Source organism: Phyllostomus hastatus, unplaced genomic scaffold (genome assembly GCF_019186645.2).
Source record: "Phyllostomus hastatus isolate PE091 unplaced genomic scaffold, TTU_PhHast_1.1 phas_scaffold_501, whole genome shotgun sequence".
Lineage (NCBI taxonomy): Eukaryota > Metazoa > Chordata > Mammalia > Chiroptera > Phyllostomidae > Phyllostomus > Phyllostomus hastatus.
The window spans coordinates 11,012,251-11,039,418 of NW_025334033.1; the positions used below are offsets into that span (position 1 = coordinate 11,012,251).

General features: G+C 46.2%; 1 protein-coding gene across 1 annotated transcript; it reads right to left on the minus strand.

Annotated features, from left to right (window-relative positions):
- Positions 1 to 799: 799 nt before the first annotated feature.
- EPB42 (erythrocyte membrane protein band 4.2) lies at positions 800 to 17,663 on the minus strand. The gene is made up of 13 exons (XM_045823397.1): positions 17,572 to 17,663; positions 15,437 to 15,622; positions 14,579 to 14,812; positions 12,723 to 12,841; positions 11,758 to 11,862; positions 10,672 to 10,849; positions 10,000 to 10,138; positions 9,616 to 9,719; positions 8,581 to 8,823; positions 7,234 to 7,533; positions 3,979 to 4,139; positions 2,705 to 2,838; positions 800 to 962 (listed from the first exon to the last, which is right to left on the minus strand). Exons 1-13 carry the CDS (start codon positions 17,579 to 17,581, stop codon positions 800 to 802), a joined length of 2,076 nt encoding a protein of 691 aa, XP_045679353.1. The 5' UTR covers positions 17,582 to 17,663.
- Positions 17,664 to 27,168: the final 9,505 nt, after the last annotated feature.

Consider the following 27,168-nt stretch of genomic DNA (forward strand, 5'->3'; position numbering starts at 1 on the left):
TTTTAATTTACCTTCATAAAGTGCCATTCTGGATTTTTAACAAATATCATAAAGGAAAAGAACTAAAACTAAGGAAGTGTCAAAGCAACAAAATAATGAAAACAAAAAAAATCATAACTTTGTACAAAAAGGAGTCCAGTTCTTTTATTCTTTCCTTTAGGGCCTATTTCCTATATACTTAATGATTTTCATATTTCTCTAGTAGACCAAATTCACGCTACATCAGACTTTAATTGTGGGATACTTAATGCATACAGAGCTCTCACAGGAACTTCTCTATAGCTGAATCTAGAAGACCCTTCTCCTCTCAGGCCTTACGTTTTGTATTTTATAACTTTGTTCAGTTATCTTTGAAAATTTAAGGGTAATGGTCAGGGATAGCATCAATCAATATAATCTTAGGATTACCTAAAACTTCAATTTTTAGTTAATATTGCCCCACTTCATCAGAAATATAAGAATGATTTAAATGTTAGGTTCTTTACCTATAAGTTAATAAATGCATTAGCACCGAAATGGTTATGAAAACCCTGAACCAGAAAATCTGAATGTACTTATCTGAGTGCCTTTTTAAAAGTTTTATCACTCAAGCCCAGTAGTTTCCATTCTAAGACTAGTCTTTGTGGCTGCCTTAAGCTGGAGTGACAGAGACGAATATCTTTACTATTGATTTCTGAGAATCTAATTCTGTTCTTGGTCACTCTCTGCTCAGCCTGAATGGACGTTCCCTTCCCGCACATTCAGTTCAGATCACAGATACAAGGGGGTGGTTGGGGCACATGATGCTGGAGCTGGTCGTTTAAGCTGCAAGTTCAGGGGCTACCACAGTGACACTTCTGTAGTTGGTTAGGTTCTGGAATGTGTTGCAGTCCATTTCCACCGTGAGCCGCTGGAGCCCCACCTTCGTAGGTGTGAACCGGAATTGGGTGCACAAGGTGTCTCCAGGCCGTACAGGACCTAATCTGAAATAAAGGAAAAGGCAGGTGCTAATTCTATCCCAGGTTCATTGCTTTGCTGGTCCCAGGGATTCTGATCCTTCCCTACTTGAAGAGGTTGACACAGGAGGTTTTAAGGGGGTAGAAGACAGGAGCCTCTCTATGGTGAACAATTTCATGGCTGAGAAGAAAAATCCTATTCTAAGGGCTTCCAAGCTGCATGTGTTGTTTCTTTTATCCCCTGTGACTTCAGTTTGTTTCCACTCTTGGTAACAGTATTGGGGTACGTGTGGAAAAGCTTTAGCTTCGGGACACTGCACTGCTAAATGCAGTGGGCATGGCGGGTATACTGAGATATCTGTATGTCAATAGGCAGTGTTCGGAGCCCCATCAGCAGCCTTCACGCCTGCCTGGAGACTCTTACGGTGACTGAGGGGATGGTGCAGATATCCTTTGAGGACCTTTGCCCCACAGCTGATCTGGGAGATCACAAATGTCTGGTTAAATCTTGGCAGTCCCTTCTCTGAACTTACTGGCAAGAGTGTCTCACTGAGTTTCATGAGGCTGAAGCAGTGGCTCAATACCAGACAACCAGTCAGGGACCTCAGGGGCAGTGCAAGTAGAAACTCAAAACTGGATAGTTTATATTCACTAAAGGACACAGTGGACATAATGAGGGGCGAGATCATGAAAGAAGACACTTGTAACATTTAAAACCAACAAGGGACTAATGCCTAGTCTATATGGGGGACTCCTGCAAATAAACAAGGCAAAAAAGCAGGAACACCAAAAGAAAAGTGGTCAAAAAACTTTATAGGGGAAGAAATGAAAAAGGCTAATAAACACATGAAGAATTAAATTAAAACAAGAATGAGATAGTATCTTATTTGTTTTAGGTGTAAAAAGAAAGTTGGGTATTGTGTGAGCAGAGGGAGAGTAGGAATGTAGAAACGGTCAGGGACTGCATGGAGGGAGTGAGGCTCCAACAACCACTCTGCAAACATCCTATGACTCGGCAGGTCCATTCCTGGGCATGTATCTCCTTTCCTCCCCCTCCAGTTTCAAACAAGTACACAAGGGGACATGTTTGGGGATGTTCTTTGCAGCAGTATTTGTGACATCCGGAAGTTAGAAGCCCTCTGGGTGCCCATCACTGTGAAGGGGAGTGGTAGGAAGCAGGGGATGTGCATTATGTATTATGTAACAGAAGCAATGGACTATATATATGTGGTTAGATCTGAGTGAAAAGGAAAAGAATTAGACACAGCATCATTTATATAAGTTAAAAATACAGGCTCATGAAGCAACAGTGGACATTTTACACATACTAACAAAAGGATATGAAGGGTGGTAGGAATGGAAGTAGGGAATAAGAATAAAAGAATATTCAAATAAACAGAATTTATTCTTGTGGTGGGCACTAGTAGATTGCAGCTTTTGAGGGGCAGCCTACCCTCCCTGTGATATTCTCCAGCACCCAGTTCCAACCCTTTCCCCTGCATTCACCACCAATATCAGGTTCTTCCTGTATGATCAGGGCAGCAACCAGGGGCCAGGTGGGTGCCTAAAGGGCATAGAGCCTCCTTCACTCCTGTCCCTGCACACATGGTCCCCAGGATGAGACAGTCCCTAATCCCTTTGTTTTACTTCAGGGCATATTTGCACTGTCTCCATTGACACCGCAAAACGAGTTAGTTACTAATGTTGGGTCCCAGCCTTTCTGACCAGCTGAGATACGTCACAGGGATGGGAAACTTGTGGTCTCTTACTTGTAGGTCCTCTCTCTGTGAATGAGCCCCCTTCCAAGGATGGAAATCATGCAGTCCTTCATGGGAGCATCTAGAGAGTTATGGATGCTGACTGAGGCTGTAAGAGGTCGATACTGCTCTGCCGCCTCTGGCATCTGCGGGAAGAGACAACACCTGGAGCAGGGGCCACAGACACAGAGCCACAGTCACTCCTTCCTCTCCTGGGTGCCCACCCTGTACCCTCCCCATTACCTTCCTATCTCTGGCATCCTAATCCCAACCCCACAGCTGACTTCTTTACCCCTCTACCTGGTCTTCCTGCATTTACTCTCATCCTTGATCCATCACAGACTGCCTCTGAAGGTGCCTCTCCTCCACTTCGAGACCTTGGAGGTTTTCCCATTGTCTTGGGAATATAGCTTCAGTTGGCACTCAAAGCCCCTCATGGTCTGACCCCAACGCACCTCTCCAACCTCATTTGTTCTTCCCTTGACTAAACGACATCCAAGCCACATCTGGTATTTTCCCATCCCTAGCACACCCATCAGGTTCCCTGCCTTCAGGCCCCTTCTGTTTGCAGTGGCCTTTTCCTACCTCTGCACTGGAAGCTTACCCATTTTTCAAGGTCCAGTATAAATGCCACCTCCTCCGTGAAGTCTTCCTCAAACTAATCAGATGGACTTAATCCCCTTTACTTCACTTATCCCATAGTGACTTTGTGGCTCTATTAAAGCACTTACATGTAAGACCAAAAGTTGTGTCTCTCTTACCCAACTATAACCTCTTTGAGGGCATGAACCACATCACATTTATTTTGGCCAAGGTAGACATGTGGAAAGATGACCAGACCAAGAGCCATAAATCTCTAAAATGCCTCATTTTTATGATCTTGTACATGTTACTCTCTAGGACAGTTTCCTTATCTAAATAATGGAAACAGTTCCACCTCATGGGGCTTTTGAATTAAAAGACATGAAGGAGGTGAAAATACATTGGCCTATGTATAATGTGCTAAATAGACATAGGCTATTATCCCTGTAAGTATGGAGGCAGCAACTGGGAAGGCCCAACTTTAGACACCTTTACTGAACCACCTAAAGAAGGTGGAAGATTTAAACCGGAACACCATATGCAAGAAACCATCTCTGTGAAGACAAGGAGCTCTCAACCTAGCATTTTCCAGTAATCCTGCAGCAGAGTCACCTGCCCTGGAGTGTGATGGGCCCTGATTCTTTCTGAAATGGGGGCCTGAATAATAGTAAATGAGGGTGACTTGGGGGAACACTGGTGCCTACCTCAATGGTGAGGCATGGTCTGCCAATGGCGATGTCTTCCTGAGCAAAGCAGCTGAGGCTGGACTCTGAGTACGTTGCCAACGCGGTAAGTCTGAGGAAGCTGTTCTCGGGTGGGCTTTGCTCAAAATAGGAGTAGGACAGGATGGTGGTGATTTTCTTCACTGAGACACATGACAGGAGGAATCAGTGCTAGCATGTGTGCCCCGGACCCAGCAGTAGTTACACGCACAATGCGAAGAGGTCAAGATCTCACCAAAGCCAGAAAGATGCCTCAGTCCGCACAGCAATTCCAAACTTGAATTCATTCAAGAACCCATCCTTCACCACCATCCCCACCTCCACTAACATAACACTCTTGGCAGGCCACCTCAGTGGGGTTGTGGAACAGCCTTTTTGAACTAGAACAAGTCAAGCTTTCTTGGCCACAGTTGCCTTATCTAATAACACCCCCCTGGCTGGAGTTGGATGAAGTATGCAAACAGAGTGCACATCTCAGACCCTGCCACACAGTTGTTGCTGAATATATGCTAGTTCCTTCCCATTCTCTGTTTCTTCTCTTTCCCTTTGTCAGAGAAAATAAGGCCATCCTTCATCCTTAAGGAATCCTCCAAGTTCATGTTCCCATTCCCAACCTACAGACATTGACATCTACCCCCACTGTCACTGTCCCAGCAGGAGGATGAGGTGCCCCCCCCCCCGGCTTGAGTCTAGTCCTCTGTTTTTAAAACCTGTGCTCGTTTTCGACCCTGCCAATGCCTAGCTGTGAACTATGTCTTGGTCTCCTCATCTGGAAAGTGGGGATAATAATGGTTCCTGCCTCATAGGGTTGTTGTGAGGATAAATGAGACAATGCACATAAAACATTTAATATCACATTTGCCACAAATAAGCGTTCAGTAAATGTGAGCTATAATTATTCTAGTTGACTCTCATTTCCCCCAAAGTTTGCATCATCAGTTAAAACCTGTATTTCCTACTTGACTTGGCATGGTGGACACCCGATACAAGGTACAGATGATGTATTATAGAACTGTACCCGAAACCTATGTAATTTTGTTAGCCAATGTCACCCCAAGAAATTCAATTTTTAAAAAAGGATGAAAAAACTCTCTTGAGGCTTCAGGCTTTCCTTCTCTGCTGATTATTTTTTTCAACATGTAAGCAGATTTCACTTTCCCTCATCTTAAATGAAAAACAAATACCCTCCATCTACCCAGTGTCTCTGGCTGACTAACCCCCAGCTTCTCTTCTTTATTCATCCATTCTTCCAGAAAGAACTGCACACCTTGTCTTACCTCCTCAGCTCTCAGTCCATTTAACCCCGAGGAAGCTGGCATTCACCATCACTTCTGAGTAAGACTACTCTGCCAATGGACACTTTTCCACCTTGACCTCTCATGGCCTCTCTGTTGCCCTTGCTGGGTGCCCCCTCCTTCCTTTGACTTCTCCATCTCCCTTACCCTCTGTTCTCTCCCTAACTGCCCCTTACATGCTGGTGTCACCCATGTTCCCTCCTCATCCTCTCTTCTCACAGTCCTCCTTGCTCCATTGAGCTCTTCAACGTCATGACTCTTGGCCACACCTTTCTTCTGGGATTCTTATATCTGGTCTCTAACCCAGGCCTTAATGTTGAGTACCAGGTTTAGGTTTCCAGCTGCATACTGCCTAAGTAACGGGCTTTCAAACCCAACATCTTTAACAGAACTCATCATCTTTTCTCCAAACCTTTTCTTCCTCATTTTCCCTGTTCTAGAGGCCCCTTCAAACTGGAAGCTCTCTCCCCACCCCCACATACATATTCACAAGTCCAGTCTATAACCGTCTTAATGTATCTTCAATTGAAGTGCTGATAGTTTTCCTTCACTTCTTGATTATAACAAAAACTTTCAACCTCTAATCCAGTGGTTCTCAATATTGGATGCATATTAGAGCCACATGGGGCGCTTTATAAAACAATCCCAATGCCAGGCCATACTTCAGGTCAGTTATATCAGACTTGGGTGGTGATTAGTATTTTTAAAGTTTCCCAGGCGATTCAATGTGCAGCCAAGGTAGAGAACCACTACTCTAGTAAAACCCCTTCCATTCCATTCTCCCAAGTTCTTTTTTAAAAATGAATTTCTGCCTGGCCAGTGTATCTCAGTTGGTTGGAGTGTCATCCCATCAACCAAGAGGTCTCAGGTTGACTCCCAGTCAGGGCACATGCTTAGGTTGTGGGTTTGGTCCCCGGTCAGGTGCCTATGAGAGGCAACCAATTGGTGTTTCTCTTTTACATTGATGTTTCTCTCCCACCCCTTCCTCTCTCTCTAAAATCACTAACCATGTTCTCGGGTGAGGCTAAAAAAAACCCCTGAAAAAATGAATTTCTGATCATAATGACTCCCTGTAACAACTTTCACCAGTTACCTGTTGCCCAGAGAACAAAACTCAAACTGTTAGCATGACCTACAAGTTCCTGTGTGGCCTGGCCTTGCCCAGCTCCCATACCACTCCCCCCGCTGCTCCCCTCCCTAGCACCCCCTCAGAAGGGAAACATGGTGGAGAGACTGGAGGGAGGGTGGTGACTAGAAGTCTGTTGCAATAATATAGACAAGATCTATTCCACACTGATTCTATCTTGCTCCAACCATGGAATTTCTGACTTAATTGGTCTAGGGTGTAGGCTGAACATCAAATTTTCCTAGGTGATTCTGATTACAGGAAAGTTAGAAAACATCTGCTCTTGTCCAGGAAATTTCAACCACAAAATAATGTAGGCAGTTTAAAAACAACAACCACCACCACCCCCCAAAAGAGAAACACCTGGACCTCATCCCAGACCAATTAAAGACAGTCTCTGGGAGGAAGAACCTGAACACATGTCTTTTGCCTGGAATGCCCATGCCTCACTTTTCTGTCCATCACTGTCCTGCTCATCCTTTAAGACCCAGTGCCGTTTGATTTACTCAGAGGCAGCCTGCTGCAGCCAGGATGCAATGCTCCTCTGCCATTGTATTCTGTTTAACTTACCAAACACTTTTTACACTGCTGCTATAGTCTGTTTAGTTATATTACTGCCATCATAATAATCAGTGTTTTTCCTTCTATGTGAAGCACAATAAACATATATTGAGTGAGACAGAGAGAGAGAGAGAGAGAGCATGCACCAGAAGCTAGAAGCCATCTATTGAGACCTGCCAGGGGAGCCTTATGGCTGCAATCTGCCCTGGGTGGGAGCTGGGTGTTTGAGCAGCTGGCAGGGCCATAGAGAGTTACCTAGGTTGCCAGTGAGCTCAAGAAACATCTTCTTCCTCCAGAGCTCAGCAGCAAGGACGCCATTGTAATACACTGCCTGCACCCCAATTGCCAGCTGCACACTCTTCTCCTGGTCACTGGGGTTAATCAAGGTGACAGAGAATTGGGCATCCCCTCCCAGGGGGAGGGAGGTGGGTGCTTCCAAGAACAAGTACAGAGGATCGGCAGTCTCAGGACTGGGAGGACGGTTGCCATCATATCCCCCATGTTCCAGTTTCTTGTTCTGGACTCTCGCCAACACCTCTTTTTCTTGAAGAGATCCTGAAGAAAGGATAAACAAAGAGGCCTCTTATTCACAAATAAGACTCATTTACCCACTGCTGCTCAAATGCCAAAGTCACAAAAGCTTTGCAAACCTCTAAGGCCATATTTAGGTTAAAAAGAGAAAAAGGGGCTTGTACTCAGCACAACCACCAAGGGACAGAGTGTCCCTTCCAAGTCACTCAAGGACCAAGTTCTTTTCCAAGTGCTATGAATTTGCCCCTGAACAGTTGGAAAAGTAACCTTTTGGACAAGTCACACTGTCTCTGATGACAGTTTAGAGAGTTGAATCTTTCTAAGTGAAGGAGTTTGAATTTATTCCAAGGACACTCTGGAGGAGGGATGTAACATAATTATACTTGTGACTTAGAAAGCTCATTCAGGAAACAAAGTTTGGAATGGGAATAATGGCAGAGGGACTGCAGGCCGGGGGCCCAGGTAGGGGACTATCGGAATACCGGGGACCAGAGAAATGAGGCCCTGGGTCACCCGCAGGCAACAGGGAATGAGGAGATGGATGTGAGAGTGATGTGGGCTGACGAAGCAGGGAGGGACGACAGTGCAAGCCTCACACTTGGAGCAAATAGGTGGACAGTGGTGCCATGAACTAATACGGAGGGAGGAACAGATTGAGAGGGACTGGGTAGGCGGGGGAGAGCAAGAACATTTCTGGCAGCTGGAATTAGTATTTGGTGTGTTGTTTTATATACATAGTTCTCAAATGGGGGCAACTGTGCCCTTCAGGAGACATTTGGAAATGTCTGGGGACATTTTTGGTTGTCACAACCGGTGGAGGTAGTGGTAGAGGGGAGCTGGCATCTAGCGGACAGAGGCTGGGAAAGCTGCTAAATGTCCTGTGGTGCACAACCCCCACAACAAGGCCACCTGGCCCCCAATGTCGAGAGTGTCAAAGCAGGTTGAGAGACCCTGTTTTACATGGTGGGGACAGGATGACAACTCCCTGCAGCCTGCGTCTGTCTACCTATCCCTTCCCCTCTCTTGCTGTTTCAGGGGCTGAGAAGCCTGGGGCCCTCCCCTGCCCAGTACCTTTAGGGTACTTGTAGTTCTGAGTGATGTCCTCGCAGCGGTCGCTGCCCACACCTTTGGTGCTGATGTTGTTGCCGACATACTTAGTGTTGGAGTTGGTCAGCTCCAGTGTCCCATCCTCGCAGCACTTCCAGACCACACATGAGGCGTTTACTGTGGCAAAAAGGTCTGCCACTGCAGGGGTCAGCCCCAGGGTCCCTTCCTTGACTGCTCTGACAGGGACCAGATCACAGGCCTTCAGGGCTGAGGGACAGAAGGGTCAGTGAGTAAGAGGAGCCACACCCAGACCTCTGCTCAGGTCAGAGCTCCATAAGCTCAGTTCCTGTCCTAGACCCTATTTGCCCTCCCTGGGGATCAAGGTCGGAGGTGGGCACGCAGTGGGGTTTCTAAAAGGGTATACAGAGTGAAATACAACATTCAGTGACAATAATTTTGGTAATGGCCTGTGGCAGGAGCCCTGGACAGGGGCCTGGAACTGGACAGGTAGAACCTTGGGGGAACACAGTACACAGGGCTTTTAAGCCAGCTTTGCTCTGGATATAATAGGAATAGGTCCCCTTTTTTGAGCACTTATATATGCCAGGCTCTGTAGCTGGTCTGTTCTTGGGGAAAAAGAACCATATTTCATGGCTCCTGAAGACTACTTCCCTGAGCATGAACCTATTTTAATACCCTCTTCATCCATATCCAGAATCTCAGAAGCCTCACATTACAAGCTCCTGACCCAGCACCACTACCAGCTCTCCTAAGCCCCTCTACCTTTCCCAGAGGTTCAGTGGTCACGCCCATTGCTCAGAGGTGGGGCAGTCTCCCCACAGCCTTGGACTGAGGTGGCTAACACCCTTGTCCCCTTGAGCCCACTGGCATCGGGTCAGCATTCTGCCAGCCACTATCATTCTTTCCACTTTTCCTGTTTTAGGGGATGCAGACCCTCTTTGGACCACCTGCTACTCCCCTTTCCTCTCTGAGGGACTTCTTCAGCCTGCACAGCTCTGTCCAGCCCATGGTGGTTCTGAGCCCACCCCCAGATTTTACCTCCACCTCCCTCAGAAGCACTTGGGTACAGAATCTGCCATCCACCATAACCCTGGGGCAAAGCAGGTCGGGCCATCCAGCACTCCGTGGAAGTCTGGAAGATCCTGAAGGTGGCAAAGGAACAGTTCAAGTGTCGGGGAAATGGAGTCCTGAAGAGATGCTAGAAATAGCAGTTGCTGCCTGGGGTGTGGGAGGGTGCTGTGTCCAGGTGGCTGTGACACTCCAGGAAGGGGCTTGCATGCTACAACTGACCACTAGCGTCAAAGAGTCCTGAAGGCCTTCTCTCAGTGCCTGGGCTGCTCAGAATGGTGGGTTCCCTTGGGGTTCTGCCACTGGGTTTGGAGCCCTTCCAGCCAGAGTCTCTATCCCTTTCCGGCTCCTCACCAGATTTTTCCTCTCTGGACTTTTCCGTTCTGAAGCCCCTCCTCATCATAGCACTCCTCCACAAACAGGCGTCCACCGGTGGTCTGGGCTGAGCCGAACGTGGTAACAACTCGGGCAGGGATCCCCAGACACCGCAGCACTGTGTAGAAGGGACCGAGTCAGAGGGCCCCAGAGAGGCCAGGGGTGCGGGGTGCAGCTAGTGTCTCCAGTGTCTCTCCTCTGGGCAGGCACTGTCTTAAATGCCAGGTGATACCATGGAAAGAGGAGGGGCATAGGCACCAGGAAGTTAGAACTGACACCAGGCACATATATATAAAGGTCATGAACTGAAGTCCACACAAGTTATGCAGTTGGCAGAGCCTAAGGCAGGCTGGCAGAGCACTGGGGGCTTGCTCTGTCTATGGGTGGAGGGCCAGGGAAGTTTCAGGGTGAAAGTGGGATGGGAGCAGAGTTCTCCAGAGAGGCCCAGCTTTGCTGAGGGGAGAGAGGAGCAGAGGCTGGTCAGGAGGAGCAGCCCTGAAGAAGTAGTTGGTTTCTTGCCAGATGGTGCATCTGAACCAGATGGAGAGGAAATGCTGTAGAGTGGAGGCAGTACCTGCTTTTGGAGATGTCCCTCCCGCAGGGCACCCTAAAGGCAGACACTACAGTGGCCAAGGTGAGCTTGCCCTGTACCTGTGCAAGCAACGGCAGCCAGCACCCAGGCCTGACCCTCATACACAGGTCGCCCTTGGCCTGTGAGCCACTGCCGCAGGATGGGCACGCTGCCCCGGCGCTTGTTCAGCAAGGCCCCTTCCTGGGTAGCCTGGGGCTGCGGGGTGGGCAGGACACTCTTCTTCTTAAGGGCGTGCAGCTGTTTGGGGAAACATGTGGACATAATGTGAGTCCCAGGATGAGACAGCTCTCGGGGTGGGGTGGGGATGAGGGTGTAAGCTGGGGTGAGAAGGTGGATGGGGGTGGGGAGAGAGCTCATCACAGTTCTCCAAGTATGGTGAACAGATCATCTGCATCAGGATTACCTGGACCATGTTAAACTTACATGTTCCAGAGCTCCACTTTAGCTCACTGGGTTATAACCTCTGGGAGCCTAGGGGAGCCCAGGAATCCACTTTTTAAACAAGTCCTCTAGAAGCCAGGGGTTTGTGGACCACACTGGCCAAGAAAGCCACAAGAGGAACATGCGGGTGGCCCCTTGCTGGGGGCTGGGTTTTCTGCTCCTCCACTTGCCTGGTCCCAATTCCTTTGAGGGTGTTTGCACCTGGGGTCTGGGGCCCCACTTATCCTAACCCTCCTCCTCATGAGCTGGCTCTGTCTCTCACCACCTCTTCAGAGGAGAGTCTAGTGGCACAAGAGGAGATGGAGAACACATTATTCCTGGGAAGGACTTCTAGGAACAATGGGAAAGTACCAAGCTACCTTCATGGTCTACATATCTTTAGAAATAAAAACAAGTCCCTTTGACCACCTTAGCTGCAAACACTGACTAAGATGGACCCTACCCCCTCCCTTGCAGGGGCCTGCGGGGAGGAGGCAGGTGACAGAGGAGTGCTCTGAGGAAGTCCAGGCTAGTTTTAGTCCTCATTGGCTTGAGTCTTGAGGAATGATACCTCCCTTTGCTTTTCTCTCTCCCATGGATGCTGCTGTCCTCTCCTCCTCTCCATGCCTTTCTCCAGGAACTGTCCCCCACACCCTGAAGACATCCAGGGCCATAGAGGGGGGAAGCTCTGTTAGAGGGCTCCCCCTTTCCCTCTTCTCACTCACCAAGCTGCCCAAGATGCAGGCCACATGCACAGGGTTGCCCCACTTCTCCACCTGCTTGTCCACACTCAGCAGGTCCAGGCTGAGGTCCAAGACATCCCCCTCGAACTGTAAGGACCACACAGAGCCGTAATGAAGGGTTCCCATCGCACAACTGAGCCCCATCACCTTGTCCTTTTCCCAGACTCACGCTTCCCTCCTCCTTCCCTTGCCTTGTCGTCTCCCAGTGCCCCCTGGTCCCGGTGTCTGGCAGTCCAATCCCAATAAGGTATAACTCTTGAAGACCAGGGCTTCTTATTTCCTTTCATTTTTATCTTTATGCATTTAGTGCACTCCTACTGCTCCTGCCAGCACTGACCCACGTGTGGAGGACACCAAGACAGCCCCTGCTCTTGCAGAGCCCACATTTAGGAGTGGAGAGGGACACGTAGCCACTTAGACTACAGATCTCAGCCACGTGGTCAGGGCTGTAGCAGAGATGCCAACCCAGGGCAGAGAGTGCAGCAGGGATTCGCTTTGCCTTTCAAGGCTGAGGAAGGCTTTCAGAAGGTCTTAAAAAGATGGATAGGAGCTTCCCAGGTGACAAAGAAGGGAAGCTATTCTAGGTGGAGGGGACATTCAGCATGCACATCGATGGGCTGGCCAGGAACTGGAGCCTGAGTGGCTCTTGGGGAAAGGAAAGCAGTAGTTTGGCTGTAAAGGGCCTGTGTGTGGTGCCAGGGCATTGGTTGTCATCCTATAGACAGTGGGGATTTAACAGAAGAGTTTAATTTGTATGGTCTTTTAGAAGATAACTCGGGAAACTGTACAGGATGGTCTGACATGGCCCTGAGGAAAGAGCGGTACCACATGGCAGAAATCTCTTAAACATGTTGTCTCATGACCAGGGGTTTTTGGACCTGCCAGCTCTGTCTGGCCTGAACACTAAAGGTTCACTGTCCCCTCACCTTCCCTGGAGGCCCCCATACCTGGCCAAAGTCCCAGGGCTCTTCCTGGATGCAGTCAGCTGTACCCAGGTAGATGAGGCCGTTCTGGTTCAACAAGTACTCCCAGCGTTGCGCCTCATTCTCCAGGAACACAGCATCCTCTGGTGAGAGGCAGGCAGGGATGAGGGCCTGTGGGGTGCTGGGTCTGCTCTTCACATCCTGGCCTCTGCCTACCCCGCCCAGGTCAGTTTTGGCTACATGTCTCCCCTTCAGCTGTAGGTCTAATGAGGACTGAAGAAGAACTTCCTCTTTTCACTGCCCCCACTGGGACCCAACTTCTTCTCTGGTGGAAATTGGAGAAAGGGGCCAGAGCTTTTGCATCAGTCAAGGTGACCTTCATGGTCAGCCAGGCAGACAGCAACAAACCAACCTTAAAAAGCTGACGGTCCCAGAAGACATGTGCAGTCAGGGTGCTACCAACACAAGAGAATATGGCAATTGCCCAGGGAGATTCCCAGGTGGCCTGTCATGTCTTTCTCATAAGTTCAACTAAAAAGTAGTGTTTCAGAGAAACCAGTACAACATAGGTTGACAGGGGTGAGAGGAAAGGAAGAGTAGTACTTGGCAAGACAGGGTCAGAAGGAGCAGTGGGGCTGGTGAAGTGGAAGCCGAAGTATTGACTTTCCATTCCAGGGGTGTCCAAGTGGGTCTGGGACTCCCATGGTCCCCTGCTGATGCCTGCCCTGCTGTCCTCATCCAAGGGCTTGTCTGGGGAGGTGGATGGGGGCTTTGAAGAGTCCATGGCCCCCTATAGAAAGCTGGAAGTGGTAGGCGACCTCCTCTGCTTGTCAAGTGCCTCTCTTTCTGCACCTGGTGCTAGGGGTGGAGTGGGGGATGGTTAGGCTGGCACCTGGGGACTAGAAGGAGAAAATGGTCTCCAAACCAAACCATCCCCCCAGGCATCCATTTGGGATGAAGGTGCTTAGAGCAACAGCAGGAAAGGATATTAGAACTCAGAAAGCCCTGAAAAACCTGGGGCCTGAAATCAGAGGGCTCTTGTCTCTGATTTTAAAATCAAGGACACTCTTGCCTCTCCATCCTGAGCACTTTCTATGAATTCAGCTAGACATCACTTCTTTGGCAGTCACTTCAAACTGAGGTATTTGACCCAGGTGCTGCAGGGCTCTGGGAAGTACATTATCAGAGCACAGGTGGCACCATCCTCCTCTTCTCAGCTTAGGCACAACCCCCGTTTTATAAAGTTCCCTGCTGATCTACAGGAGGCCTGCGGTGGAATTTGCAGCTCCAGTCATCAGTAGTAAGAACAGATCAAACATGTGGAGAGAAGCAGGACAGATTTACTGTGAAGCCAATGAATCTGAAGTTTGGGGGCCTCTCAGCAGACCCCCTTCAGGACTTGGGAGGGGCCTTCGCAATTCAAAATTTTGTCTTCTCTTTCTTTAAGAGGGTTCCCCAAATTATATAAACCTCAGGTCCCACACAACCTGGAGTCACCTGGTGATAATCTATGGGAGTCCAAGGAGGAAACAGAGAAGCTAATCCCTTAGGTCACCTGTATTCCTGAAGTACTTTCTAGTTCTTGCCCCCTCTACTGTCACAATAAAGGGTAGCTCTGCCAGGGTCTTCTCAGACTGTTATCTCTTGTGACCAAATAGCTTGAGCCAACACTGGAGTTTGGTGGTGAGATAAGCCTTTGCTTTCCCAGGGAAGCCCCAGGCTGTTTCTGCCAGGGTGGGAGAAGCCATTGGTCTAGGGAGCAGATACCGCAAGAGCCAGCGTTGGGGCTGGCGCTGCCTTTAGAGGAAGCTGTCAGGCTGCATTCAGAGCCTGGGTGCTGAGTATCCTTGCAGCCCAGGCTGACCCAAGTCCAAACTCACCTTGAACCCAGGGGTTAAAGAGTAAGGTGAACTGGCCCAGGAGGCGTGGTTTCCTGTGCAAGACCTGCAGCAGGAGTGAGTAGTGGCCGATGACAGCGTCTGAGGGGGTGGTCACAGAGATGGTCCAGGACTGGGCATCTCTCTCCTCCACCTCTGCACTCCACCACTTCTGGTCCCCCAGACTGGAAATTGGGAATGTGGCCTGGGTCATGTTGGCCTTGGAAGGCTGCTCTCCTGCAGTCACACACAGATGTATTGGTCATTTGGACCTCCTGGTCACAACTGAGTAATGAAGTCAAGTATCACAAAGTTGGAGTAGGTAAAAAATTAGTTTTGGAGGAGAATGAGGGGCCCACCCATTAACGGGAGTCGATAAAGTGTGACCGGAGCACACAGGATCTCGGTGCCTATGGACCCGAGTCTGGGGACTTCGCAGTCTACAAATGGGCATCGCGATAATGCCTGCTTCGTGGGATCAGTGTGAGGTCTTCATGAGATACAGCAGGTAAACACCTTGGCCCATTATCTGACATGTAGTACAGATTCGATAAATAGTAACAATTAAATATGAGATCTAGCCTGGATTAGATCCTATTCAGGCTTTTCTACAAAATCGGCATTATATTTGCAACCAAAAGAAACCCCCTAGAGATGCTGCTGCTGAGCCATTTCTGAACCATAATAAACAATACTTATTATGCACAATATCTTCTCACAACAGCCCTGCTGGGTGGGCAAAACTTCTTGAGGCCCAGTACCCTGTAGGCCATTTGCCCCTTAGTTCCCTGGGAAGGGGAGGGTGATGGGAAAGAACCCTCCAGTCCCAGTACAAAAGGGCCCTAGGCCTGCCCCACTTACCAGTTTGTGCAATGAGGGCCACCTTCTTCAGGGTGGGCAGAAATGCATGGACTGGAGCCCGAAAGTGCAGTGTGATGATGAAGGGCTGCCCCCTTCTCACGACAAGGCGCCTGGAGCTGATGTCCTTGGTATGGTGCTCCTCATTGTTTCTTGCTGCCTGGAAGTCACAGCTCTTGATCCCCAGCGCTGTGTGGAAGAGAGAGAACACTGAGACAGAAGTAAATGTGACAAGTAAGAAAAAGCAGAGACCCTGCAGCCAGAGAGACCACTGTTCAAAATCCTTGGCTCAACTTACTTCCTAGCTGTGCCACCTAAGGCAAGTAACTTAACTACTCTGACCCTCAATTTTCTCTTCCTTGGAATAATCACTCCTCCCTGCAGGGTTGTGGAAATTAAATGAAGTAATGTATATACAGTAGTCCTCCCCCACCCTCTCCCCTCGGGGGATGCATGCCAAGACCTTGGTGGATGCCTGAAACTGTAGACAGTGCCAAACCCTACACTACATACTAGTGATTTTCAACAGGTGTGCCACAGAATTTTTAAAATTTGCAATACCTGACTATTGAATTGGGGACACTGACCTCTTTTCCCTTAGATTGTCAAGTAGCAATATGACAACAGCCAACACAACAATAGCCATCTGGTGTGAATGCATTAAAATCATACCTATTTTTTGTCAGATCAACAACAAATATATTTTTGGTGTGCTGCAAAATCTTAGTTTACGTAACGAGCTTACGTGTGCCATGAGATGGAAGGGTTGAAGATCACTGCTATCTACTGTGTTTTCTCCTATACATACTTATGATAAAGTTTAATTTACAAATTTGGTACAGCTAGAAATTAACAGCAGTAACGGTTAATAATATAGAACAGCTATAACGATGTACTGTAATAAAAGTTGTGAGTGTTTTGGGGGTCCTTATTAAGCAAGATAAGGATTACTTGAACGCAAGCACTGAGATACCTCGAAAGCCTGTATGAAAGCCGAGATGGCTATGAAGCGATAAAGGGCAGCAGTGTGCACAGCACAGACACACTGGACACAGGCTGGCTCCCACCCCGGGAAGCACATGGGGTGAGATTTCATCATGCTACTCAGAACAGCCTGCAACTTAAAACTTATGAATTGCTTACTACTGGAATATTTCATTTCATATTTTCAGATCACTGTTGGCTGCAGGTAACAAAACCATGAAGAGTGAAAACAGGGACAAGGGAGGACTACTGTAATACACTTAACACAGGGTCAGATATGTAAGTCCCATTAAATGAAACTGTTATTATTATTAATAATAAGAACAGTGCTTTTTCTCACCGCTGACCTCCTATTTTGGTCCCAATCCAAAAGCAGTGAATAAAATCCAGAATTTTGCCCACCCCTACTCATTTTCTCTTAGAACAAAATCAGATAATTTTAAGAGCTGGTTTTGAAATCACTAAATCCAATTCTCTTGTTTTATATTGACAAGAGTAAGGCCCAAAGAGTAGAACCAACTCACCCAAGATCATACTTGGCTGTTTCCCCTAAAGGTTCACCAAATCTATGGCACCACACAGCCCAGAAGAACTGTACAAGGAGGGGGGCCTGGGAGTATTAATACAGTGTAACAGACAATCCCCGTCTATAATGAGACCTGTCAGTGTGCTAACAGACCTGTGCAGAGGCCCCTGAAGTTTCTGCCTAACCTGGGTCTGCCTGTTCTCTTGCTCCATGTCTGCCTTTGCCCCTTTTAGTTGGATTCCCTGACTCCCTACTTTCCCTTCTTTTCCATTTAGCCTCAAAGATATGACACCTCATGTGTTTCCAGGGTCATCTCCTGTAAGTATCACAACCCAGGGAGAACAGTCATGTTATGATGATCCTGGGACAAGAATATAAACCCATGTTAACCACCACCATCATCATCTTACCACCATCATCACAACTATGACCACTTACTTCCCAAACCTACCCTGTTGCCACTGCATGGCCCCACCGCCATCACCTCCACCACTACCAGCACTCACTACCATTCCTCGCCATAGTCACATCACCTCTGCCACCATCCTGCTTCCTTTAATGAAAACACATCATGATGGAAGGGCTGCTGACAGTCCAGCAGGCCCCATGGAGGGCTGGCTTGGCTCACCCTGTCCCATGGCTGCAGGTTGCTCTTATCCAGGAGCCCACAGGAAGTGCCTGTCTTGAACAGTAGCTCAGGGCTCCCTCTCTGAATCTGTCTTCCAGACAGAAATTGATGAAGGTAATTTTGTTAGCTTAAGAACTATAAATAGTGGAGTTTCCTTCCTCTTCTCTTGTGAGCTCCCTGACAAGTTGCTTCTCTCCTATTCCCTCCCTGCTGATATCTCCTGGGCCAGCTGTTGGGAGTTACCATTTTTCATTTTATCTCTTATGCTAGGAAGCCCAGGCAGGGGTATGCCTGGCAGGCTGGATTCGGGGGTGAAGTGGAGAAGATCTGCCATCTGGAGAAGCCCCTAAGAAACCCCTATACCTGTTGCTTCAGTGGCCTCAAGAGACCTTCTGAGATGTTACCTGCATGACACTTGAAAGACTTTGGAAGAGATGACGCCACAAACAGTAGGCCCACATCCAACCCCAAATCTCAGGCCCTACACATATCATGGGCTGCAAGTTGCTAGATGTTCATGGGCTGTTTTGATAATACAGAGAGAGAACATGTGTGTCTGGGACTCATCTGTGTGAAAGAGATAAGGAGGCAGACTTTGTTGGTGAAAAGTGAATGTCCTAAGAGCAGAAGCCAGGGCCCAAGCTCTTCTAAGCCTGCCGGCTCTGGGACACTCTATCAGGGAAGGGTTGGAACGATCATGGGACCCAGAGTCTCTGTTTTCTATTTCTACTTGTCCAGTCACCAAGGAGATAAGACAGAGGAGAGGATCTCCTATTTGGCTGTCTTTGACCTTCTAAAATCCAGCTTTTGATTGAGCTTCTGAGACTGTCACCAGAAGCACCCCTGGGGCAGCTGTGCTGGCCTGCATGTGCTGGGGTATCTATAGAAGGACACAGAAGAAACAACAAAGGACATTGGTTGCTTGTGGGGAGGGGAGCTGGGGGATGGTAGTCAGAAGGCGATTTTTCTACATGTTGGCCCTTTTATACTTTTAAAACTTTAAACTATTACCTATTTAAAGAATCTTATTATATTAAAAAATGAAGTTGCTGCCTTCTTACACACCCCAAAAAAGATTCTTCATGCAAAATTAAGAGGTAAATTTTTCTTTATTTGATGATGACATTATGTTTACCTGGAAAACATGAATCTATTAAAAATGACTATAAAAGATAAGATAACTGATTTTAAGTTTAATGCATTCTCAATAAAAATGCCAACAAGTTTTTTTCTCTGACACTAGAAAAGTTGATTCTAAGGTTCAAAAAGAAATCTCTAAAAGGGGAATGCAGTATGACCAAGTTTCCTAGATAATAAGACATATGATGGTATTGTAATTGAGAAAGTACATAGACCAAATGTACTCATTAAGTATGTGTTAAATATGGCAAATAATACCCAAGTAATATCTAGCAAAACTTTAAATGTCTATACATCTGAATCACTTCTAGACATTCTATCATGCAAGTAACTAAATGTGTATAAAATAAAATATTTACAAGTATACCTATTGTATTGGTAGTTACAATAGCAAAATATTGGAAACTGCTTAAATGTCCATCAATAAGGTACTAGACAGATAAATTGTGACACATGCATTCAAAAGAATACAAGAATGAAAAAAAATGAAGTAGCTCTATATAAACTGATACAGAACAATCTCCAAGCTATGTTGTCAAGTGGAATAAGGTACCTTTGTATACAGGGTGTGCATGTGGGATAATATATCTGAATTCACTTGTGTTTATATAGAATAGTTCTGGAAAGTTACTGCTTCTGGACTGGGAAATTAGTGCCTGGGGTAAAGCTTTTGTTTTTTCTGTATATCCTTGTGTATCTTTGTATCACAAGCATATATTATATGTTTACAAAAACCAAAAATGAAAGCTTGGAAAGGAAGGAAAAGGCTGGCTGGAAGAACTGTTTTCACCACTGTGAGCTCCCCCTGGAAGGGCACTGGGGAGCTCATGGGCTGCCTCCCCTTTTGCAGGTTTGTTCTTCTGGTATGAGCAAAGAGAAGCTCTTGCTTCCTGATGCAGTTCCCACGGAGCTTCACAAAACCCCATGATCGAACAGTATTTCACTTGGAGCACTTTTGAGGGAGCCCATGATGAGGCAGATACTGCTGTGTTTTGTTTGGGCTGGGGAAGGTGAGTGCATAATGTGAAGAGGATAGAGGGAGGAGTGACCTAAAAGTCTGTCCTGCTTCCTACTGCACCCACACTTTTTAACTCCACAGGCTCTGGCTGAAAAATAGTCAACTGATGTGTACCCAAGAAGGATTCATTTACTCATTGATGACACTATTGTGCATCAGGAACTGTATTAGGCACTGGTAATGCAGTGATAAGATAGATGTGTCCCTGCCAACAAGGAGTTTATATTTCAGCAGGGGAAACAGACAGAATGACATATTCACACCATTAATTATTTAGTTGTTATAGAAGAGAGGTTTCAAGTTCTAGGACCTAGGTGTGGAGGTAAGGAAAGGCTGAGAAACTGGAAGAATTAATAGCCATTAGTTAGGCAATGGGGCAAAGGGTGGGGTGGGGTGGGAGGAGAGAGAACAGCGTGTTCAAAAGCCCTAAGGCAGGGAGCCACGGAAAGGAAGTCCCTGGAACTGAGCATGGATTGTGAGGGGGAGAGGTAAGGCAAGGGCTACATCTTGCAGAGTCAAGTTAAAGATTTTGATTTTTTTTTTTTGCTTCGTGTCACTGGGAAGCTATTGAATGGTATTTTAAACAAGATAGTAACACAATCAGATTTGTATTTTAGAAATACCAACTGAGGAAAATAGGGAAAATTATTTAGTGGGGAAAAAAGTGAGAGAGGACCAGTAACAGACTGTCATAATGGTCTAAGTGAGAGATGATGGTGGCCTGGTGAGAGGATTTTTAGTTAAGATAGAGGCAAACAGATTTGACAGAAATGTAGGGGGTTAAGTTGGCAAGACACACTAATGGATGGATATAGAGAACAAAGAAGGATATTGAACTCCCAGGTTCAAATAAATGCATCTTGAGTGCACCTTGAGTACCCAGGTTGGGTGATATTGGAGGCTATGCCACTGAACACTACAGGGCACCTACTACATTAGGCCACACTACCAAGACACGGAGTCAAAGCAGCTCTACCTAATACATAGAAACAAACACAGGGAGGCTGCAAAAATGAGGAAACAAAGAAATATGGCCCAAGTGAAAAAACAGATCAAAACTCTAGAAAAAGAGCTAAACAAAATGGAGATAAGTAATCTATCAGATGTAGAGTTCAAAACACTGGTATAGGGGTGCTCAAGGAACTCAGTGAAGACCTCAGCAGCATAAAAAAGATTCAGTTGGAAACAAATGATCCACAAATTGAAATAAAGAAAATTTACAGGGAAACAACAGTAGAGTGGATGAAGCCAAAAATCAAATCAATGATTTGGAACATAAGGAAGAAAAAAAACAACCAATCAGAACAACAAGAAGAAAAAAGAATCTAAAAAAATGAGGATAGTATAAGCAGCCTCTGGGACAACTTCAAGAGGTCTAACATTTTCATCATAGGGGTGCCAGAAAGAGAAGAGAAACAGCAAGAAATTGGAAACCGGAGCTCTTCCGGCAAGATGGAGGAATAGGTGGACGCACCGTACCTCCTCGCACAACCAAGATTAGAACAACAATAAATTACGGTCAGCATAACACACAGAACTGATAGAGGATTTATCTGAATGGAAGTTGGACAGCCAAGAAGTTGAAGTAGACCCGTACATCCAGACCGGTAGGAGACGATGAGCCGAGCGGGCGCGGGGCTGGCGCGGGTCGGCGGCACATGGAGGTTGGGGAAAGTTCGGCGCGGAATCGGCGCGACAGCCATCCGGGGCACAAGAACGCAGCGGTGATCCCTGAGTACGCAAGCTGCGGCTGCCGGACCCAGTGGGGCAGCGATTGTGGACCAGGGCAGAGCTCGCAGCCCAGGAGCCCGGGGAAGGGTCTGGGCCCAGGAGAACTGAACTGCCGCCATTGTGCGCCCCCGCCCCCACATATAACGTCACAATCTAGCGACTGGGGTGCCCAGCCCCTGTGAACACCTAAGGCTCTGCCCCCACCACAACGAGAGCGACCAGACCGGAAAAAAAAAAATAGGAGAGACAGGGAAAGACATAAGACATGTGTACAACAGAGCAGATCAGTCCCCCAGGACTCATCCTTTTGAGTGACCAAGAAATAGCCAATCTATCAGATGCACAGTTCAAAACGCTGGTGATCAGAAAGCTCACGGAATTCGTTGATTTTGGGTGCAATTTAGATGAAAGGATGCAGGTTACCATAAAAGAGATGCAGGAAGATACATGGAGGAGAGCCAATAGAGAAAGAAAGGAATCTGAGTTTCAAAACAATACAGTGGACCAGAAGGAAGATAGAATCAACCAAGCAGGAAAGCATGATGAAATAAGAATTAAAAAAATCGAGGAGAGCCTTGGGAGCATCCAGGACACCTTTAAACGTTCCAACATTCGAATTATAGGGGTACCAGAAGGGAGGAGCTACAAGTGGAAAAGTTATTTGAACAAATAATAAAGGAGAACTTCCCCAATCTGGCAAAGGGAACAGTCTTCCAAGAAATCCAAGAAGCTCAGAGAGCCCCAAAGAAGTTGGACCCAAGAAGAAACACACCAAGGCACATCATACTTACATTAGCCAAGGTAAAAACGAAAGAGAGAATCCTAGAAGCAGCAAGAGATAAGGGGACAGTAACCTACAAAGGAGTTCCCATCAGATTGTCAGCTGATTTCTCCAAAGAGACCTTACAGGCAAGAAGGGGCTAGAAAGAAATATTCCAAGTCATGAAAGACAAGGACCTACATCCCAGATTGCTCTATCCAGCAAAGCTCTCATTTAGAATGGAAGGGAAGATAAAGTGCTTCTCAGATAAGGTCAAATTAAAGGAGTTCATCATCACCAAGCCCTTATTTTATGAAATGCTAAAGGGACTTATCTAAGAAAATAAGATAAAGAAAAGACATGTATAGTAAAAGGACAGCAAACTCACAATTATTAACAACCACACCTAAAGCAAAACCAAAAGAAACGAAGTAAACAACTAGAACAGGAACAGAACCACAGAAATGAGGGCACATGGAGGGCTAGCAGCAGGGGGGTGGGAGGGGGGGGGAAAGGTATAGAGAATAAGTAGCATAGAATGTAGGTTGAAAATAGATAGGGGGAGGGCAAGAATAGTACGGGAAAGGTAGAAGCTAAAGAACTCATAAGAATGACACATGGACGTGAACTAAAGGGGGGGAACGTGGGTGGGAGAGGGGGTACAGGGTAGAGGGGAGGGAAGGGGGGAAATGGGACAAATGTAATAGCATAATCAATAAAATATATTAAAAAAAGAAATTGGAAACCTATTTGAAAAAATAACGAAAGAAATTTTTCCTAATTTTGTGAAGGAAATAGATATGGAAGTCCCGGAAGTGCAGAGAATCCCAAACAAGATGGATGCAAAGAGGCCCATTCCAAGACACATTGTAATTAAAAGCTTAAAGATAAAGAGAGAATCTTACAAGCAGCAAGAGAAAACAAGTTAGTTACCTACAGGGGAGTTTCCAATAAGACTGTCAGCTTATTTCTCAAAAAAGCTTTGGCCCTGGCTGGTGTAGCTCAGTGGACTGAGTGCTGGCTTGCAAACCAAAGAGTTGATGGTTCAATTCTCAGGCAGGGCACATGCCTTGGGTTGTAGGCCAGGCCCCCATAGGGAGCACAAGAGAGACAACCACACATTGATGTTTCTCTCCCTCTGTTTCTGTCTCCTTTCCCCTTTGTCTAAAAATAAATTAATTGAGTAAATTTTTTTTAAAAGAAAAACTTTGCTGGCTAGAAGAGACAGGCAAGAACTATTCAGAGCCATGAAAAGCAGGGACCTACAGCCAAGATTGCTCTACCCAGCAAAGATATCATTTAGAATCAAAGGGCAGATAGAGAGCTTCCCAGACAAGAAAAAACTAAAGGAGTTCATCATCACCAAGCTCTTATTATATGAAATGTTAAAGGGACTTATTTAAGAAAAAGAAGATAAAAAGTACAATAAAATGGCAAAAAAATACAAATCTATCAAAAATTGAACCTAAAAAACAAACTAAGCAAATGAAGAACAGAAGCAGAATCGTGGATACAGAAAGCATTTTGATGGTTGTCAGGTGGGAGAATTGGTGAAGAGGTGAGGGGATTAATAAGTACAAAAAGGTAGCTACAAAATAGCCATGGGGATGTAAAGTACAGTATAGGAAATGGAGCAGCCAAAGAACTTCCATGCATGACCCAAGGACATGAACAATGATGGGGGGACTGCCTGAGGAAGTGGGGGCTGCTGGGTGGAAGGGGGCAAAAGGGGAAAAATCAGGAGAACTGTAATAGCATAATCAATAAAATATAATTAAAATTTAGAAAAGAAATATTTGGAGAGAGAATTCCAAAAATGTTCCAAAAACTAAAGCCACCAATTCAAGAAGTACTAAGAACTCTAAGTAGGATTTTTAAATCTTAAAAGTGGTCAGAAAACCCTGGTTGGGTGGTTTAGTTGGTTAAAGTGTTTTCCCGTATATTAAGAGATTGTAAGTTTGATCCCCAGTTAGTGCACATGCCTAGGTTATGGGTTCAATCTCTGGTTGGGGCACATAAGGGAGGCAACAAATTGATGTTTCTCTCTCACATCTATGTCTCTCTCTATCCCTCTCTCTCTCAAGTCAATAAACATATCCTCAGGTAAGGATTTAAAAAAATTGTAGTCAGAGAAAAACACATATTACTTTTAAGGAGCAAAATAAAGTTAATAGATGACATCTCAGAGAAAACAATGGAAGCCAAAGACAAATGAAATGATATCTTGAAAAGTGTTAAGGAATGAAACAGCTAATCTAGAATTATGTATATGATAAACTATCTTTCAACAAATGAAGGCAGTGTTTCCAGACCAACAAACGTGCCTTGCTGTCCTTTTTTCTGCCCACAGCAGCAAACATGGGGGCTCAAGGCACATTTATGGACAGACTGACTAAATGTATGAATGAAAAATTAGGAATAAGTATTCTCTAGAGTTTTTAGTTTTAAATCATAGTGACAATGCTAATATCTGCATAAGATTAATTATTGATAGCATTTTAATGGTTTTGATGGAAGCCCATTACCCATAGAATTGAATGGCTCTCCTTATTTCAAAAAGGGGGGAAAGTTTAAAGATATATATGGAAAGAGTCAATTACCATAATCCCTGACCTTTTTAGTCTGAGACCCTACAAAGAAGAGCTGCAGCGAGCCACTCTGTTCTTAGCCAGCCAGTTCTTCAGTCCAGTTTACAAGGTCTTGAAAGACCATGTGACTTAAAATTTCCTGGAGGATTTTTCCAACCTGAGCAATTTGTGGGTCAATGCTCAGCTATTTCTGCATTAAATAAGATGGGAGCTTAATCTGTCAGCTCACTAAAGGCAAGGGGCTGAGCTGGGCTTCTGGGTGGGGGTGCTTCCCTTTACCTTATCGTGCCACAGCTGGACACCTTCCAGAGAAAGTGCGTGAGCAGCTGGGCTTCCCTGCAGAACGGCAGACATACTCTGCAGTTCAGTTGTGTTTGCACACCTGTACTTGTTGCAAGATTTTTAATTGAGCTACATACAGCTCCTTTAAATTGTGATAACCTTGACTCCCTTGCCTGGTGTGCAACACAAAGTAATGGACAATGAAAGCATTTACAAGGCAGTTTCTGGGTGTACTGATTGTACCGTGGAGGAGGAGCTATAGAATCTGTCATCTATAAATAAGAAATAGGTCATCTGAAGCTGATTTGAAGACCAATTTTTTTCAAGGTTCGAGTCACATTTTTTTTTAAAGGGTGAATGTTTGATCAGAAGGGTTAGTGTGGCCCTGGCTGGTGTGGCTCAGTGGACTGAGCACTGGCCTGAAAACCAAAAGGTCACTGGTTCACTTCCCAGTCAGGGCACATACCTGGGTTGCAGGCCAGGTCCCCTTTTGGGGGCATGTGAGAGGCAACTGATCAATGTATCTCTTGCACATTGATATTTTTCTTCCTCTCTTTCTCCCTCCCTTCCCCTCTCTCTAAAAGTAATAAATAAAATCTTTTAAAAAAAAAGGCGTAGGCTGGCACCCAGACCAGCTCTGCATCTCACCCACTGTTTTTTCCAGGTCAGGCCTATCCTCTTGTGGGGCTTAAAGTCAGGAGGTTGGATTAGTTACTTCCTGTATTGGATATTTCCCATCTTCCCCTTCAGATCTACTCTATACCCTTCTCCACTTTGCCCTGTGCCCTGGAGGCTGACCAGTGTGGATCATACACAGGGGCTCCCTGCTCTCTGGCCCCCTGTTGTGTTCTTTGCCTAACGGGGGCACCAACAGAAAATCAGAGGGTAGGAGAAGAGAAGCACTGAGGTATTAATTCTTCTGACTCCCTCCCTGATTCAGCATCAAAAGTCAGTTCTTGGCAGGCAGTCCTTTTCACATGGCTCTTTCTGTCTCCTGTTTCCAACAATCTCTCCTTCCTCTCACTTCTTCAGGCTTAGAGATCTAAGTGCCCCATAGTTACTGTGGTTCTAGACCACCTGCTCACCCCATGTGTATAGCCCCTCTCCTCAAAATACCCACCCATAGACAAAATTAAAAGGAGAAATAAGGCCTGGCTGGCATAGCTCAGTGGATTGAGTGCGGGCTGCGAACCAAAGTGTCGCAGGTTCGATTCCCAGTCAAGGTACATGCCTGGGTTGCAGGCCATGACCCCCAGCAACTGCACATTGATGTTTCTCTCTCTCTTTTTCTCCCTCCCTTTGCTCTCTAAAAATAAATAAATTAAACCTTTAAAAAAGGAGAAATAGATAAAATCACAATCATAATGGAGGATTTTAACATGTCACTCAGTAACTCATGGAACAAACAGAAAAATTACTAAGGATATAGATTTGAGAAACTGATTAATAAACTTTACATAATGGACATATATAAAACAATGTGCCACAGAACTGCAGAGTATACACTCAAAAGCACATGAAACATTTTCAAAATGGACCATATGTTAGCCACAACTCAGGTCTCAACAGATTGCAAAGGATGAAAATCAGGCCGAGTATGTTCTTGAGCCACATTGTATCTGGGCTAGAAATCAGTACCGATAAGATAACTAGAAAATCCCCAAGTGGAATGTAAGCAACGTGTTTCTAAAATCAGTCTTTCATTTTCCCTCTGTTTCTAATCTTGATCCTTCTCCCTCTACCTTGGTGAAGAGAGAAGACAAAGCTCTTTCTCACATTCCCCAGATGCACACAGGATCCCAGCTCAGACATGTCCTAAACACTCTCTGTGCCAAGCCCGTGGCTGGCCTCCTGGTAGGAAGCTCCTTGCTCTTCTTGTACAACCTTAAGACAAGTCTCAATCCATGGGGTGCAAAGCAAGCTGGAGGCACTCTGCAATCAAATTCTTTTTGTCTATACACCTGAAAAAGTGGCAGTCCCAAGATGGCTTCCAAGGTGGGGAACTATTTGTCCTTTGAGTGCTTCTCAAGTCACATGTAGTCTGCTCAGTTCTGCAAAATAGAATCAACTTGCAGCAC

Bases quoted from the DNA above. Each gene is read 5' to 3' on its own strand.
- EPB42 (XM_045823397.1), bottom strand. The intron at 7,534-8,580 runs GTACTGGGCAGG...TCCTTTCTTCAG, and splicing joins GAACTACAAGTACCCTAAAG to GATCTCTTCAAGAAAAAGAG. The intron at 4,140-7,233 runs GTAACTCTCTAT...CATGTGTCTCAG, and splicing joins TGAGCTCACTGGCAACCTAG to TGAAGAAAATCACCACCATC.